The sequence below is a fragment of the Euleptes europaea genome, chromosome 12, assembly GCF_029931775.1.
Source record: "Euleptes europaea isolate rEulEur1 chromosome 12, rEulEur1.hap1, whole genome shotgun sequence".
Classification (NCBI taxonomy): domain Eukaryota; kingdom Metazoa; phylum Chordata; class Lepidosauria; order Squamata; family Sphaerodactylidae; genus Euleptes; species Euleptes europaea.
In genome coordinates, this window is record NC_079323.1 from 17630793 (window position 1) to 17647659 (window position 16867).

The window sequence follows — 16867 nt, forward strand, 5'->3', positions numbered from 1 at the left end:
ATACATAAATAACCCCGGTTGACTTTCTCACCTTAGAATTCTTAAATAGCTTTGATTTTATCAAGGAAATACTGAAAATCCTGTACATTTTAGTTGGTTTAGGGATTCTTGGGAGACTCAGGTTCAAACTGCCACTCTGCCATCACTGGAGGGTGGTTTAAGCCTTTCCTTGCCTTTGGCAAATTTTGTTAAAGTGCATAACAGTTTGCTGGTACAGCAGGTCAGCTGAACCGTTTTGATGCCTGTTGGTGAAGACAGAAGTGTTGACGCTTGCAGCTCAATTATGTACTAATTATTTGGTTATTTTTTTATTGTCACACCTAAATGCAAGATTAATCAGATCTTCAGGTTCGGCATGCAATTCAAATGACTACTTGTATAATAAGCTGTCCACAGTGACCATGTAGATTATACAGAACCAAAGCCGAGTACGTTATACCCTGAATAATTTGGCAGTTTGTCCTTTCTGGTACTTCAATCACTAAGTCCCAGTAAAACATCCTGAATAAATTGCCTGAAACCATAAAAGCAAATGCCCTCATGGGAGAAGGAATGGTGGGTGGATAGTTATGAAAATGAATGTGTGAGCTGAGAAGTATTGGGCTTCTAATTACAGCGTAGCTAATTGATTGCTGGGATTTTTTGAAGGAGCTTGCCGGCATCACGTAATGTATGACAATGATAAAGCAAGGCATTGATATTGTTGTTTTAGGATGAAAATATCTTTGGCAGATTGGCAGTGCAATCCTAAAGCAAAGTCAACACTCTTCTAAATCCATTGAAATCAGTGAGCTTATATAGGGATTTGCAATGCAATTGTAAGCAGTTACAGCCTGCTAAGCCCATTTACTTCAGTAGGGTTAGGAGAGTGTAACTCTGATTAGGATTGCATTGTTAGAGGGTTAATGTTATTCCACAGAGTAACTGGAATAAAGAATTCAGTAAAAATAAAATCATCGTAACACTGCAATCAGTGTGTAATTGTTTGATACTGCGGTTGTGTATAGCAGTGTACCTCTACTGTTGTGTAATGACCAGTGTCTACTATCCAGTTACAACTTGTGGTATATTGGCAGAGAGAGGAGAATGTGGACCAAGATATTCTGGATTCAAATCTCCTGCCCAGGAGTATCAGTGTAATAAGGTTGATCTATCTTACATGGTGTTCGTTAGGGTTACCAAGAATACATGTGAAGTACTTTAAAAGATAAAGGTCCCCTGTGCAAGCACTGGGTCATTCCTGACCCATGGGGTGACGTCACATCCCGACGTTTCCTAGGCAGACTTTTGTTTATGGGGTGGTTTGCCAGTGCCTCCCCCAGTCATCTTCCCTTTACCCCCAGCCAGCTGGGTACTCATTTTACCGACCTTGGAAGGATGGAAGGCTGAGTCAATCTTGAGCCGGCTACCTGAAACCAACTCCCATTGGGATCGAACTCAGGTCGTGAGCAGAGCTTGGACTGCAGTACTGCAGCTTACCACTGCCCACTTATAGAATGGCATTCTTAGCTTCATGGAATACATGACAATTTTTAACCAGGCTCAAATAACAGACAGTCAGTTGACTAGTATATCAACTCTACTCCATTGCCATCTGTTCTAGTTGGGCAAGAAGGACATGTTGGTCCACAGTATCAAATGCCATTGAGATTGCTACTGTAAAAGAGTTGTTCCCCTCCTTCCCTTTCTTCTCACAGTCCTTGCTTGAAAGGCAGAAAGGACCCCTTGGGTGTGAGAGAGGGCTTACCCCTCTTGCCCCCTACTTTTCTGCTGTATGGGGTAGCATGCCACCGCTCAAGCCATGCCCTTCTTTGTTATACCTGCAGCTCGGGGCACAGACAGGGGTTGTGTGTGTGTGTGCTGCCTCTCACATACCCCTTCTCTCTGGTCAGCTAACCGTCTGTAGCTCAATCAGAAGAAGGAGTTGGTTTTTATATCCCGACTTTCTCTACCACTTAAGGAAAAATCAAACTGGCTTACAATCACCTTTCCCTTCCCCTCCCCACAACAGACACCCTGTGAGGTAGGTGAGGCTGAGAGCTGTGACTAGCCCAAGGTCACCCAGCTGGCTTCACGTGTAGGAGTGGGGAAACAAACTCAGTTCACCAGATTAGCCTCCGCCGCTCATGTGGAGGAGTGGGGAATCAAACCCGGTTCTCCAGATCAGAGTCCAGTCTGCTCCAAACCACCACTCTTAACCACTAAACAAGTGCACATCATATCAGATTGGATTCTATGAATCACTAATTGAGGTAACATGTTCTATCAGTACAAGGCTTCCTTTATTGGAGCAATGTGCCTCTCTTATTGAAAGGGCGTTGTTATATCTGTCTCATTGTTCGGTAAAGCTAGCCAGGATTCCAAATATGAATTAGAAACAAGCAGGAGACCCACAAGGACTTGCGGCACGGGGATCTCATTTCCCCCTCCCTCACTATTTCATCTTTCCCTTCCCTGAAACGCCCATAACCTCTCTCCTTTTTCGGCCTCCTTCTATCCTTCCTACCCACCAGACAGCCTATCTTTATCTGCCCTCCTATCTTCAGCTCCCCCTCCTTCTGTTCCCCTTTCAGCCTCTGTCTGGGACTCTATGGCCAATTACACGGTGGCAGCAGCTGGGCCCAGTTGCATGGTAGGGAACCCAGAAGAACATGTGAGGGTCACCTCATTTTCTCCTGTATGCTCCTCCCTACACTATTTCATTTTCCCCTGCTGCTTTCTCTCTTTTCCACCCACCCACCAACCAACCTACCTTTTTATCGCCCCTCAATCTTTGGCTATAGTGATATATATTTACTTTATACCCCGCCTTTCTCCACAGTGGGAGACCCAAAGCAGTTTACAGCATTCTTCTCTCCTCCATTTTGTCTTCACAACACCCCTGTGAGACAAGCTCGGCTGAGAATGTGTGGCTGGACCAAAGACCTAGTGAGCTTCCATAGCAGAGCAGAGATTTGAACTTGGGTGTCCCAGTTCCTAGTCTGAAATTCTAACCACTACGCCAGACTGACTTCCATGGGGTGGTTGCTGTTGAACCATAGGAAGCAGCCAAGCCTGTGTGAGTCATGCAAGTTGGATGGTAGCACATTGCCAATTGGCTCCTACCAGGCCTGGCCCTGCTGAGCATTCACAAAAGCCAAAACTGCCTTGGAAAGGGCCCTGCACCATCCCCATCCCTTTTACTGACATGAACCAGGGTTGTTGTAGTTGCTTGCTGTAGCCACAACAACCACTAAGTTTCTTAAAGCTATAGGCACTTCTTGTAATATTTTATGGGGGGGTTAATCCCCCAGTGTACTTTTTTCAGATTTTTCTGCAAACCTGTGGCTTTTTCTGGTTTGTTGAAAGATCTGTCTTGTCTATTCATGGCTCCAGTCTCTGGATTTACGTATCCACAGGTTTGGTCACATTGAGAATTAGATAGATTTGACGTTGGTGATTTTTCTGAATTCATGTTCTCACTTTGTCTAAGTAAATTTGTGTCAAGAAACAGAATTAAAGAAATGTTTGCTGTGTTACTATCAAAGAACCAAATCAAAGTTAATATCATGAGTCATGAACATGTATAAAATACTGATGTGGCTCTAACTAGGAATCTATATATGGATGTGAATAGGAAATGAGGCTAAGAATATATTGTTTGGAAAGAGATCTGGGCATGATTTGAAAAGATAATTACAGACAAGCATAACAAAAAGGAGTATATGTAACTACAGAAAGAGCTGAATAATGTGCAGTGATTAAAAAAAGAAATCTCGATTCTTTCTCTGGGGGAAAAATAGTGAAACTGGCTTTAGGTTAAAAAATAACCTTGACTAATGAAAGGCTTTTACTTATGGCAAGGGATGCATATTTGAAAACTGATCTGAACTACATTGAATCTGTGATCTAATTTATGCATTAAACTGGAGTATCCTACGGTTATTTGTAAGCTGCAATGCACCTGCCCATGATAGTTTTAACGCCATGTTGTCATGGATTAGGGTGCCGGATTCAGATACCAACACAAAGACCTTGTCGTTTTAGTCTCCAAGAGCCACAGAGGCTGGTGCAGAAGTCTGAAACTGAAATTTATGTGGCAGCTGCCAAAAGCAATGACTTGTTTTCTCCTCCATTCTTATCCAACAACATTCGAAAATACAAAAGGCAAGCCAGGAAGACTCGTGAGGGGTATCTCACTTTCCTGTTCTGTCCTACTCCCCACATTATTTCCTCTTTCTCTCCCACTAGAACCCCATATGGCCTCTCTCTTTTTCTTGCTCCTTTGTCTCTTTCCCATCCACCAAACAACCTACCTTTATGTTTTCCTAATCTTCAGCTTTTCCTTCTTTCTTCCTTCCTTCTGGCAGACTTTCCCCTTTTCTTCTCTCCCAGCCACCTCTTCTTACCTTTTCTGCCAACCCTTCAATTTCTCTTTCTTTTGTCCCTTCCTCTTAGGGTTGCCAGGTCTCTCTTCGCAACCAGCGGGAGGTTTGGGGGTGGGGCTTGAGGAGGGTGGGGTTTGAGGAGGGGAGAGACTTCAATGCCATGGAGTTCAATTGCCAAAGTGGCCATTTTCTCCAGGTGAGCTGATCTCTATCGGCTGGAGATCAGTTGTACTAGCAGGAGAACTTCTGCCACCACCCGGAGTTTGGCAACCCTACTTCCTCTGCTTCCTTCTTTCCCTTCCATGTTTTACCTTCTCTCAGTCTCTCCTTGCCCCCTCCACCTTTGAGTGATAAAAAACAGGGCTGGGCAGGCTGGGCAAAGATGTTGGGATTGCCTAGCAGACAAAAGAAATACAAGGCAATGTTAAATCTATTGGGTCACATAGTCATGATTTCAACAAGTTAATAAAAAATTTGTGCCAATTTTTGTTTTAAAAATCTTTAAAATAACCATAGAATAAATTCACATAATTTTGAAAATAGATAAGAATTCGCTGATGAATTTATTTTACGAAACAAGAACAACCCGGGAACTTGTCTAAACCTGATGATTTCTCTACCTGATATACCTAGTAGATTTCAACTAGATAAGAAAACTTCACCTGGTGATTTCCCTACCTGATATTCCTAGTAGATTTCAACTTGATATGAAAACATTAAAAAAGCTTTAGCTTGTAAGCAATTTAAAATCTTTACCTGTTTGTCCATATGTACAATTGACTAAAGACGGTATGACAAATTTGTAGAAATATACTCTGTATTTATATCAGTTTAAATTATGTTATACATTGCCGCTAAAATTAACAACTGTTTGTCTGTCTGTCTGTCTGTCTGTCTGTCTGTCTGTCTATAACAAATAACAGACAGACAGACAGACAGACAGACAGACAGACAGACAGACAGACTGACTGACTGATTGATTGATTGTATTAAACACTGGAATTCATATACAGTGTAACGGGTACCACATTTTGTTGCTTATCTTTGATATTTCTGGTACCCATATTCCCCATTCTTTATACTTGTGACACCAATTTCAGTGGGGCTTGCCTGCAAGGAATTGGCTGTTTGATTGCAGGCCAGGACCCCACGAGGAAAGGCTTGCACATGATCACACACAACTGCACTGTCTTGTCTATACGTGGCTCCAGTCTCTGGATTTATTTATCCACTGATCTGGCCATGTTGAGAATTAGATATATTGATATTTTGATACACCACTGTAGGTTTGGCCCGTGAGGGTTGTTCACACCTTTTAGTCCAAATGAACTGACTTCCTCAGTTTGAGGCATAAACTCTTGGGGCATAATCTGGCCAAGTTCCCACTGATAGCAGCGGAAAAGTTAAACACATGCTAAAATTAAATTAATGTCACAGTTAATGGGATTCAAAAATATCTTCGCCTAGCCCTTTGGTCTGCAGAATCCATGCTTCAACAAACTGAAGTCTGCCACCTGCCTAGCAAAACTCTACACCACCCCTTGATAGTAGAGGCAAAACACCATGAATGACCCATGTGTTCTCCCAGGGTAGTACACTACCATGAAGACTGAAGCAGGGTCTTGCTAGGATAAGATTGGTAACAATCTGCAGCAACCACATAGGTACCATGGAGAGATCTGCTGTTGCTAACAGCTCACAAGCAGAGGTATCATCCCTCAATCATTGGTCATTTATGCACGGTTAGTATGTCCCTGGTTCGTCCCTCTCTTGTCTTACACTTTTATATCCCGAGATTGGGAAACCTTATGCATGGTGTTGCTTGTAGTTAAGAAAGTCCTAGACAGTCTCATGAGCACAGCATAATCACAAGGAGAAATCAGGAAGGTCCTGAGTCCCCGCCCCTTTAAATGCTGCATTGTCATTGGCAGTAATGCTGACTCTGTCAAAAATGTCACCCCGTTTCCCCTCCCTTCTCCCCCTAACCCAAAATAATAATAATAATAATAATAATAATAATAATAATAATAATAATAATAATAAATATTTACTTTCTATTTTTGATGTTTTTTGGTATTTATTGGATTTATTGTTGTAATCTGCCTTGGAAACCTGATTATGAAGCAGCATAAAAAGGTTTATAACAAATAATAAACTGTTCATATTCTGATCTCCCAATTTTTTTAAAAAAAGACCGAGAGTGTTGAATCAACTGATACTCTTACCTTCAGAAAATGACCTCAACGTGTTATTCTGGTTGATATGGTAATACTTAGAGTGCAATCCAATGTCACTTCCTCTCAATTCCAGTGATTGCACTGTTAATTCTTTAAATTGAGGGACTTTAATAATATTCTTTAATATTTAATAATATTCCCCGCTCTCTTCTCCGGTCACTCACCTGGGGACTGGAGCTGTTCGGTTTCCTCACAGATTATCTGGCTTTAGAATCAAGTTGCCATTGCCTGTCAGCAAGGCATTTTCAAGAGACTGAGCCCGTGCAGATGGATGTTATGAGGCTGTCGCTTGGTGGAGAGGAAGGTGGCATAACAGTGTCAGAAGGACAGAAGCTGATTGGTATAAAGTAGCTTCCCATTTCAAAATATGCATAAACAACAATACAATACGGTATCATGTACGCAAAATATAGTGTATCATTTCTTCTTTTTAAAAATAATAAACGTTTAAGCATTTTTTAAAAAAATCAGGCTCTAAATTGATACTTGGGATGGACAGATAAAGTTGCTTTTTGGAGGCTGAATCTGGCCCATAGGTGGCCAGTTGGTGAAATCTGGTTTTAGGACATAATGAAGAGAAAGTTAGGCGTGCCTAAGCTCTGTGGAAGTCTAACAGTGCATTCCTCACCTTTCGGCAGCCGGGGATGGCATGGCTGAGGCGCTGCCGTGGCGCTTCCAAAGCCGTTTCATGGCCACCGAAAGATTTAAAAAAAACCTTTTGTCTGCTTTTTGCCCCATAGAGAATAGCGAGGCTGCACCGGCAAAATAGCAGGCGCAGCACCAACATTCTCGTTGCTGGCATCCAGGGCCAAAAAGGGGCAAGGAGCTGCCTACAGGCAGCTCTGCCCCCCGGGACGCCCCGGGAATGCCCCCCAGAACACCGGCACAGGCCTTTACGCTGGTGGGACACCGGTGGAAGGCCAAGCCAGCATCCTGGGGTGGCGCTGCCACGGCAGCACTAGGAGACTGGCATCTGGGCCTCCCCGCCGGCGTTGGGGCCACTTATGGTGGCGTAAGTAGCCCGGACACTGGCGCAGGGGGCCCCAATGCCGGCTCAGCCCCTTCCTGGCCTCCTGAGGACTTTCCTCCTCAGAAGTCAGGAATGCGCTATAAGAAACCTGTGAGCCTGTGTTGATTTTGGGTAAGGATCAGGTGTGCCTAACTTTCTCTCTATTGTACACTTAATAAACTAAAAAAACAATTGATGGCTTCACTCTTTACAGATAATAGGGAGGGAAGAGAAAGCACAATATAGTTAGCAACTGTAAATCTTAACTCCTCTCCCGGCTCCACAAGGAACCAAGTATTGATTAAACAGTCTTATGATTCACAAAATGCAAGGACTGTGTCATTAGTGTATCGTTGTGTCCTTTTCTTCCAGGTTACTCAATACTTCAAGCTATTATGGAAACAGCAGGAGAAAAGAGCTGGCAAGTCAGCGCCATATGCGTGGAGAATTTTAATGATGCGAGCTACAGGCAGCTTTTAGAAGACCTGGACCGGAGACAGGAAAATAAATTCGTAATAGATTGTGAAATAGAGAGGCTTCAGAATCTCTTAGAACAGGTAATACCATTGTTTTAATGTCACTGTAAACACATTAGCGGGGCCCTTGAGGCGCGGCCTCTCTCCCTGCCTTTAATTTGCATCGCCAGTAAAGGCTTGGGTATATTTCATCTTCCCTGCTCTAATCACCCTTTTATACATAGTCCGATATTCAGTGTCCACTTATGGCCCCATCTGCATATTAATGTGAAATTCCCATCAAGCGGCTTGCAGGCCCAGTATAGAAAACTGGCCTGGTAGCAGCAGATAATGGTCATCTTTATAAAAAAAAAACTACACACGACAGAAGAAAACTAATTTGCGTAAACCAAAGCCTACCCCAACCATATGTATATCATGGTGTATGTGTTTGTGTGTGGGGGGTCAGGGTTGCCAACCTCCAGGTACTAGTTGGAGATCTCCTGCTATTACAACCAATCTCCAGCTGACAGAGATCAGTTCACCTGGAGAAAATGGCCGCTTTGGCAATTGGACTCTATGGCACTGAAGTCCCTCCCCTTCCCAAACCCCGCCTTCCTCAGGCTCCGCCACAAAAACCTCCCGCCGGTGGTGAAGAGGGACCTGGCAACCCTGGGGAGGTCCTAGGTTTTATAAGTTTTATTTCTTTATTTACTTATATAGAAAATTTCTATGCCGCCAGTCCAGGGAACCTTCCTAAGGTGGCTTACGGACTAAAATAATAAAACGTAATAGAGACATAAAACACCCTAAATTTATTCATTAAATCTAGCACGAAGGAGGGGGGAAAACTCCTATCATTTTGTAGTTTAACTGTCCCTGTACCCATAGCAGCCCTCTCTGTAAGATCCCCCCCCCCAATGCATTATCTCCCATCCAAGCTTACTTCTGGTATTGGAGAACAGCTGAGGAGAAATATGCTTGAGATGGACAGGCTGTAGAGAAGTGAGCCTTCAGCTAAGGCTGCAGTTGTATGCAGGTTTTATTAGATTTTATTTCCTAGCTCCTGTAAACATTATGTTGCCCTTCTCATTCCTAAAATATGCCACTTGTTTAATACTTCCTATTTCTGGACATTTGTAGACTCTTCTGGGCATGTGAACACATAAAGCTGCTTTATACCGAGTCAAACCAGGATCTTCTGGGTTATAGATCAAATCAAGCCTGAACTGACCCTAGAACAGGGGTGGCAAACCTCTGGCACGCGTGCCAGAGGGGGCACTCAGAGCCCTCTCTGTGGGCATGTGTGCCATCGCCCCAGCACAGAGTTGGCCTGAGTTTGTTACTAGAAAGCGAGAGGGACGCAGGGCCGGGCTGCTCCCCTCTCCACGTGCACCGGAGGGCATTTCTCACATCACCCGCCCCTCTGCCCAGCAGCCCAATGGGAGTGCTTCCTCCCTCCCCTGTCACATGCGGCCGGGCGGCTCACATGCGGCATGAGGGTGAGGCGCGGACAGCAGCCTGTTGAGTCTGTGGCGAAGGTGATTCCCGTGGTGGGGTTGGAGAGGAGCTAGGTTGGAGGGGAGCATAGCTCACAGCGTGGCCTAGCTGGAGGGGAGCAGAGCGCTCGGGCCACAGCGCGGGCTTTGCAGCACCTCCCACCTTTCAGTGAAATTCCCTACTAAAAGAGGAACACCCACTTACCCAGCATGTAATTAACCTGTGGAACTCCTTGCCACAGGATGTGGTGCTAGCATCTAGCCTAGATGCCTTTAAGAGGGGATTGGACAAATTTCTGGAAGAAAGTCCATACGGGTTACTAGCCCTGATGGGTATGTGCTACCTCCTTATTATAGAAGTGGGCCACTGTGAGATACAGGAGCTGGACTAGATAGGTCCAACACATGTACAGTGGAGGTGAATCAAAGGTAGGAAATGCACTCAGATGCCTTTTTCAGAGCAGGCCAAAAGGTCTGCAAATTCAAAAGGAACCCCAGCTGAGAATCACTGCTGTTGATTGTTGATTCAGGGAATATCCATTTCTTTAGTGTTAACTAATAGTGTTAGCTATTTTTGGTATAGAGATAGATTTGTATTGGGTGCTTCTTTTTTATTTATTGTCTTTTTCTTTTAAGACAAAGATGTTAATGTATGAGTTATTTTTTCTAAACTAAAACCTCAGTATTCAGGTTAAATTGCCATGTTGGCACTTTGCGATAAATAAGTGGGTTTTGGGTTGCAGTTTGGGCACTCGGTCTCTAAAAGGTTTGCCATCACTGCCCTAAAAGCTAAAATGACTAAACTGAGACTATCGTATTTTGGGCACATTATGAGAAGATGGGAGTCACTAGAAAAGACAGTCATGCTAGGAAAAGTTGAGGGCAGCAGGAAAAGAGGAAGACCCAACAAGAGATGGATTGACTCAATAAAGGAAGCCACAGCCCTCAATTTGCAAGACCTGAGAAAGGCTGTCAAAGATAGGACATTTTGGAGAACATTGATTCATAGGGTCGCCATGAGTTGGAAGCGACTTGACAGCACTTAACACACACACAAAGAGTCTGCCCATTGGGCTCGTCACACAACCATGTTCAGCATTTGATAACTGCAAGATCAAGCGATGGTTTTCATATCTCATTCCGCGTCCTCAAACACAGTGCTTTCCAGCAGTCAGCTCGCATTCTGCTGCCAGTCAACAAGCCTTCTGCCATATAGAAACCGTGTTGCGTATGCATGTGTGAACCTGGTCCAGAGGAGCAGGCCTAACTACATTCAGGAGTGCATTGAAATCGTCCACTAGACCAACCTAAATCCTCGGTATCCACTCCTTGTTGACTGAAAAAGCCTGTGTGATTTATTTTTTAAAGCAACGAATGGTTATATGAATCTTAAAGCACAATTTGATCTAGCGTTTGTGCATTGCAGCGAAGGAATGCCACCTAGTGGTGCTTCAGGCTATTTTATTAGGCTGCTTTTTTTTTAGTTTTGTGCCAAGGAAATGCTTGAGATCTTCAGCAATATTTAGCGCACAAAAACTTAACGGCATCGTGGGTCCGAAGCTGTTGGGGAGCAGAGCACCCAAAAAAATGCTTTCTATAAACCATACTGTGTTCCCTTATAGCCTTTGAAGAAAACCCAAACTGGGAAGAAACGGAGAATTAATTACATGGTCGTTTCTCAATGTAGCAAAAGTTATTCCTTCAGCCATTGCTGAGATCACAGTGGTGCCACAATAGAAAACAATTCTCCATGCTCATTTGGTGCTTCAAGCACCAGAGTGTGACAGAGGCACAAATGTTATAGATTTGTAATCAAGTCTTCCTCCAGTCTCAGATGTTATCACATAAAATAGAAAAGTATACATTTAAGATGCTGAAAACGTACAAAAGCAAGTGGCTTTTGTTTTTGTTTTGTTTTGTTCAAACAAAAATATGTTTAGTCTGTTGCAGCCACTGAACCTACTGCCACACTTTCACTGATTGGTATATAATTTAAACATTATTTAAATGTGTTTATCATTTGATTATGTATGTATCAATACATAGGATGACTGAACGATGATTATCCAGTTTTGCAGTGTACCCTGTGACTTTCCCCAGCCAGATCTACTCATGTGCAACTAGTTTTGCGCAACAATTGTTGGCTCCACTACCCTTCCTGCATCAAGAGGCATCCATCCAGCTCAATGAGGCCTAAAAGAACATCACTTTGGAAATGCAAATGCACACACAGAACACTCAACATACATTTTCATTTCTTTATTTACTTATTTCATTTCCAACCTGTGTTTCTGGCTAAGGCTCCAGGCAAATTACACAGTGTAAAATGATGCAGTCAAACGGAACGAGACATCCAACAAACTATGCAATATGATTAAGATCAGAAAAATTATCAACAAAGCACACACAAAAAAGTACCAGTCATGGTACTTCAAACAGTGCAAAAACCAATGGAATTACAAAAGTAGAAAACTGCAGTTAAGAGCAAGATCATACTTACAATCAACCGTGGAATAGACTACAATCCCGTTCCCTTTATAAAAGTGACCCTTGTCTCCTTTATGTATGTGTAAAGTGCCGCCAAGTTGCAGCCGACTTATGGCGACCCCCTTTTGGGGTTTTCATGGCAAGAGACTAACAAGAGGTGGTTTGCCAGTGCCTTCCTCTGCACAGCAACCCTTGTATTCCTTGGTGGTCTCCCATCCAAATACTAACCAGGGCTGACCCTGCTTAGCTTCTGAGATCTGACGAGGCTAGCCTGGGCCATTAAACTACAGCCTTATTCCTATTATAGAAATGCCCTCCTGAACAATTCTGTTTTCACAGTCCTGGTTCAGGATATGTCTGTTTGGAATTGATTTCAAAGATAGTAATGTGTTTGTACATTTTATGCACCACTGAAATCTCAGAGTTAATCTTTAATTATACTTCTTGAACTGTGTATGACAGCTGCTCCTTTAACAGTTGTTTACTGTCCCCCCCCAAACAGGACTATTGCCTGTTCCATCACAATTAACACCAATAAAAGTTTTGTCATTGACATTAATAGAGTGAGAAGCTTGATTATTATTGGCGATTTCTCAAAACAGTGGCATGCTTTGCATTTTGTTTTGAATTGGGGGGTTAGAGTTGTTGTTTTCCAGGAGAGCTTAAAAATTCAGAGTGTCTGTCAATTGGTTTTGGTTGGCTGCAGTGTTTCTCATTTTTCAAGGACTCAGTCCTTGTAGCAACCACCATACCAATTAAATCCTTGCTATAAAATGGTGTAAAAAAAGAGAGGACAAATCTCGTTGCCCTTGCTTGATTTAGTACTCAGGCCAAAACTATATTGCTTTTCTGCATTGCTTGATTCCAGTGTGATGCCTCACTCTCCCTCCCCCCCCCCTCTCTTATTAGCTAGTAGCCTGATTTCTTCTTTATATTCACAATCTATACAGCCAGTTCAACTGGTCAATTTTATCTCTCCAGAATTGTTTATTTAGAAAATTCATATTATGCCATCTCTCCAGAGATCTGCTGCAGGCCACTTACAACCCAGAAAATAAAACAAAACCTTAAAAGCACACTCATTAATAACAAAGCCATTAAAACACAACCATTAAATAACTGGCCAAAACCCTTAAAACCTCAACCTAAAATGATGTAGATAAAATGACTGGGCCAGAAGCCGACCATAAAATGTTTAAAAGATAAGGCCCCCTCGGTGAAGAGCCTGGGTAAAAAGGAATGGTTTAGCCTGGTGCCTAAAAGAAAATAAGGTAGGTGCCAGGTGAGCCTCATGGGGAACAGCATTCCAAAGGCAAGGTGCCACCACTGGAAAGGTCTAGTGTGCATAGATTCTATTGTGGGTTTCCATTAGGATGACCAGGTTGCCCGCTTTGGCGAACAACCTCACACCCTCTCTCTTGGTCCCCTGTCACCACTTGATAGAGTGGATGGAAGAAACTGCGGGGGCAAAACAGTGTCCTGTGACACAACAATGTCACTTCTGACTGCATGACTGGAAGTGATGTCACCATGTTGCTCTAGGTTTCCCCCCAAATGCTATGGTTTTCACCCTAGAGTTTCAAGGAAATCCTAGCGTGACCTGCAAAGTGGTGATGTCATTTCTGGTTATGCAGCCACACTGTGGGACACTGTTTTGGTAAGTCACCCCCCCCCCATGCCCAGTCTCCTAGAGGTTGCCAACCAATGGTTGACAGTTCTAGTTCTCAGAGCAAAATTTAGCATGGGGCCTTGGAGGCAGTGACCACTAGAAAGAGGAGATGCTGAGCACAAGGAAGGGAAACAAGAAAAGTAGGAGGTGGTGGTGAGGAAGAAGTATGGGGGGAAGATTTTCCTTACCCAATGATTTTTCATGGGCTTTTGTTTACTTCTTAACTGTAATAGTAAAGCAGATGGCAGGAACACAAACTGAAAAGAGTAAAAGTAGGCTAGCCACAGATAATTGTATAAGTTTCGGTATATTTGGGATTCCTCAAGTGTACAGAAAAATATGACTGTTATTTAACCACCCAAAAAAGAAAAGAAACAGGAAAAAGGCCTGATGGGTTCTAAGCATTATAGAATGGAATGTTAAAATCAGTTTGCAGTCAAAGGGTTTTGTTTGGCATTCCCTCACTAACTGTTATTAGCCCTCCTCCCTGTTTATCTTATGTGCTTATATTATGCTTTATTTTCATTCTTTAAGCATTTCATATGTATTTGCACTTTGAATGTCTGAAATTTGAAATATTTTAACGTTCGCTGCCTTAGGGACCTTGGATTGGGTGGAAAGACGGCACAGAAATTTTAAAAATAAATATCTAGGGTAACTAAATAAACCAGACATATAGCAGTGTGGCATTAAGAAGTAGTGCTGCATCATTCCTTTGCCGTTCAGCGTTTTTCATGTGAAAATAAGGCTTTGAAGGGGGGAGGTCCCCCCAAATGTTCCTTAACTAGGGTTGGCAATCTCCAGCTAGTGGCAGGAGATCTCCCGCTATTACAACTGATCCCCAGGCAACAGGGATCATTTCAGTTGGAGATCATTTCAGCTGGATACTTTGGAAGGTGGACTCTATGGCATTATACCCCATCGAAGTCCCTCACCAAACCCCACCCTCCTCCGGCTTCATCCCCCAAAATCTCCAGGTATTTCCCAACCAGGGCTGGCAACCCTATCCTTAACCTCAACACTCCTTTCCTTCCTTCCTTCCTTCCTTCCTTCCTTCCTTCCTTCCTTCCTTCCTTCCTTCCTTCCTTCCTTCCTTCCTTCCTTCCTTCCTTCCTTCCTTCCTTTGCTGTTTTCACAGCTTCTTTACTGTTTTAAAATGGAAGGGGTGCGGGACAAAGAATACATCAGCTCATTGCTGAGGCAACTGCACCAGTGCCCAGACACATCAGCCCCATTGCTTTTCCAACAGGCCAATCTATTCTGTCATTCACCCCCCCCCCATGAACAGTTCCCTTCCTTCCCAATTGCCAAAAGGAGATGGATGCACTTCTCACCATGCTATTTCAGTTCAGTGTCACTTTCCACCCCAGGTAAAAAAATGGAGAATCCAGCTTGAAATATGCTGTGGTCCGAGCGAGAAAAATGTCTGTCATTGCACCTGACAGTCTCCATCTCTGTGCCACCTGTTATGGAGACTTACACTCATAAGGCCCATGACTTCTCAGTAATGCGGTGTTTTAGCAGATTTGCTGCATTATGGTGCGAGTTATGCAAACATTAGACTGATCTGAGAAGATGCCCTCTCAGCTGCTTGATCAGTGTGCTCAGTTACTTAAATTGCCCAGTCCCCCTTCAGGGGCTTGCTTTCTTTAGATCCGTTTCACAAATATGCTTGTCTGTACAAACCAATCGTACAATAGTTTATTCCTGTAAAACATGAACCACCTGCTTCTGCAAAGTAGACTTTTCCTTCTTTCTAACTCCATAGATAGCATGTTAGCCGCTATAAATTAATTAATTCTCACTCTTTCGGCTCAATTTATCTCCACACAAAATTATCAGTAATTACTTAGCTGACCTTTCATTCCATCTTCATTTGCACAAGCATAATGGAAACAACCCACGTTGAGAAATGTAAATGGGATGGCATATTGAGAGTTCCATCCACTTTACACAAATATGTAATGCTTTGGTGAAGGGAAAAAAAGACCCTGATAATCTAAAACCTTGCCTATTACAAGATCACTCATTTGGTTGACTCATAATGTGCTTTCAAATGCATTTGTTTTCTTATCAAAACCCACAAAGGGCATCTCTCTCTTTCTCTCCCTCCCCCTCTCCCCCGATATATTTTCTATGAATTATTATTTTTATAACCAAAGAGGCAGTAGGCATTAATTAAGACTAAGGATTCTTGCCTAGATTGGTGCAATATTTTCTCAAATGGGAGCTGGGGAGGTGGAAGGACCCTTAAGGAGGACACACTGTACCTCCAGCCTGTTCTGTTTCCAAGGGATCCAAGGGCTCATAGAAAAACCACAGGCCCCGCTGGGAGGAGGATGGGAGAGCCCTGGCATATCCTCCCATCCTCACCTACTCTACCACAGTCTTTAGGGTTTGTGGCCTGAGTCTACCTTGTGAGCTGCAGCAGCAATAGCTGGACAGGTAAATACCATCCACCTCCCCTGCTGATGTCCCCCCTACATTCTCCCCACTCTCGTGGGCTTGTTGTTGCTTCCCTTGTTGAGTGTCAATTATGCCCCCTTTCTCACCCCTTCTGACCTATTTCTTTGCATTTGTCTTTTCTCCTTGTTCCTTTTAAGAAAAAACCACCCAATCTTTGCAGCCTCCCCTCCTTTTAAGGTGCATGAGCTACAATATTATTAGACACAGAAACGTTCCCCTGTAAAACCCTGTAACTGGATTCTCTGAAGAGGTCTATTTACTTCCCTGATTTTTCAATGCATGATAAACAAAGGGAGAGTTTTAACCCATGTTAGTAATTGTCAGTACAGAGAGAAAGTGGCAAAATGAGTACCCAGCTTGCTGGGGGTAAAGTGTGGGCGACTGGGGAAGGCAGTGGAAAACCACCCCGTAAACATAGTCTGCCAAGCAAACGTCGAGATTTGACATCACCCCATGGGTCAGTAATGACCTGGTGTTTGCACAGGGGACTACCTTTATCTTTAAGTGTGCCCTCTGTTCGCAGATACTTAAATCAGCAAATAGGGGACACACTTCCCCACAACATTTTTTTTTTTTTTTTGCAGACTCAGGGGTACCCCCTGGGTCTGCAGAAAAATCCAAAATGTTTTTTAAAAATAAATGGGGGAGAGTTAAATCCCCCCAAACTAAATAAAGCGT

General features: G+C 43.3%; 1 protein-coding gene across 6 annotated transcripts in view; it reads left to right on the forward strand.

Moving 5' to 3' along the window:
* GRIA4 (glutamate ionotropic receptor AMPA type subunit 4) overlaps positions 1-16867 on the forward strand; it is a 254524-nt gene that overhangs the window by 140968 nt on the left and 96689 nt on the right. For all 6 annotated transcript variants that reach the window (XM_056858902.1, XM_056858903.1, XM_056858905.1 and 3 more), the window contains exon 4: positions 7986-8170. In XM_056858902.1, the coding sequence (XP_056714880.1) occupies positions 7986-8170 (185 nt within the window). The remainder of the gene's footprint in view (positions 1-7985; positions 8171-16867) is intronic.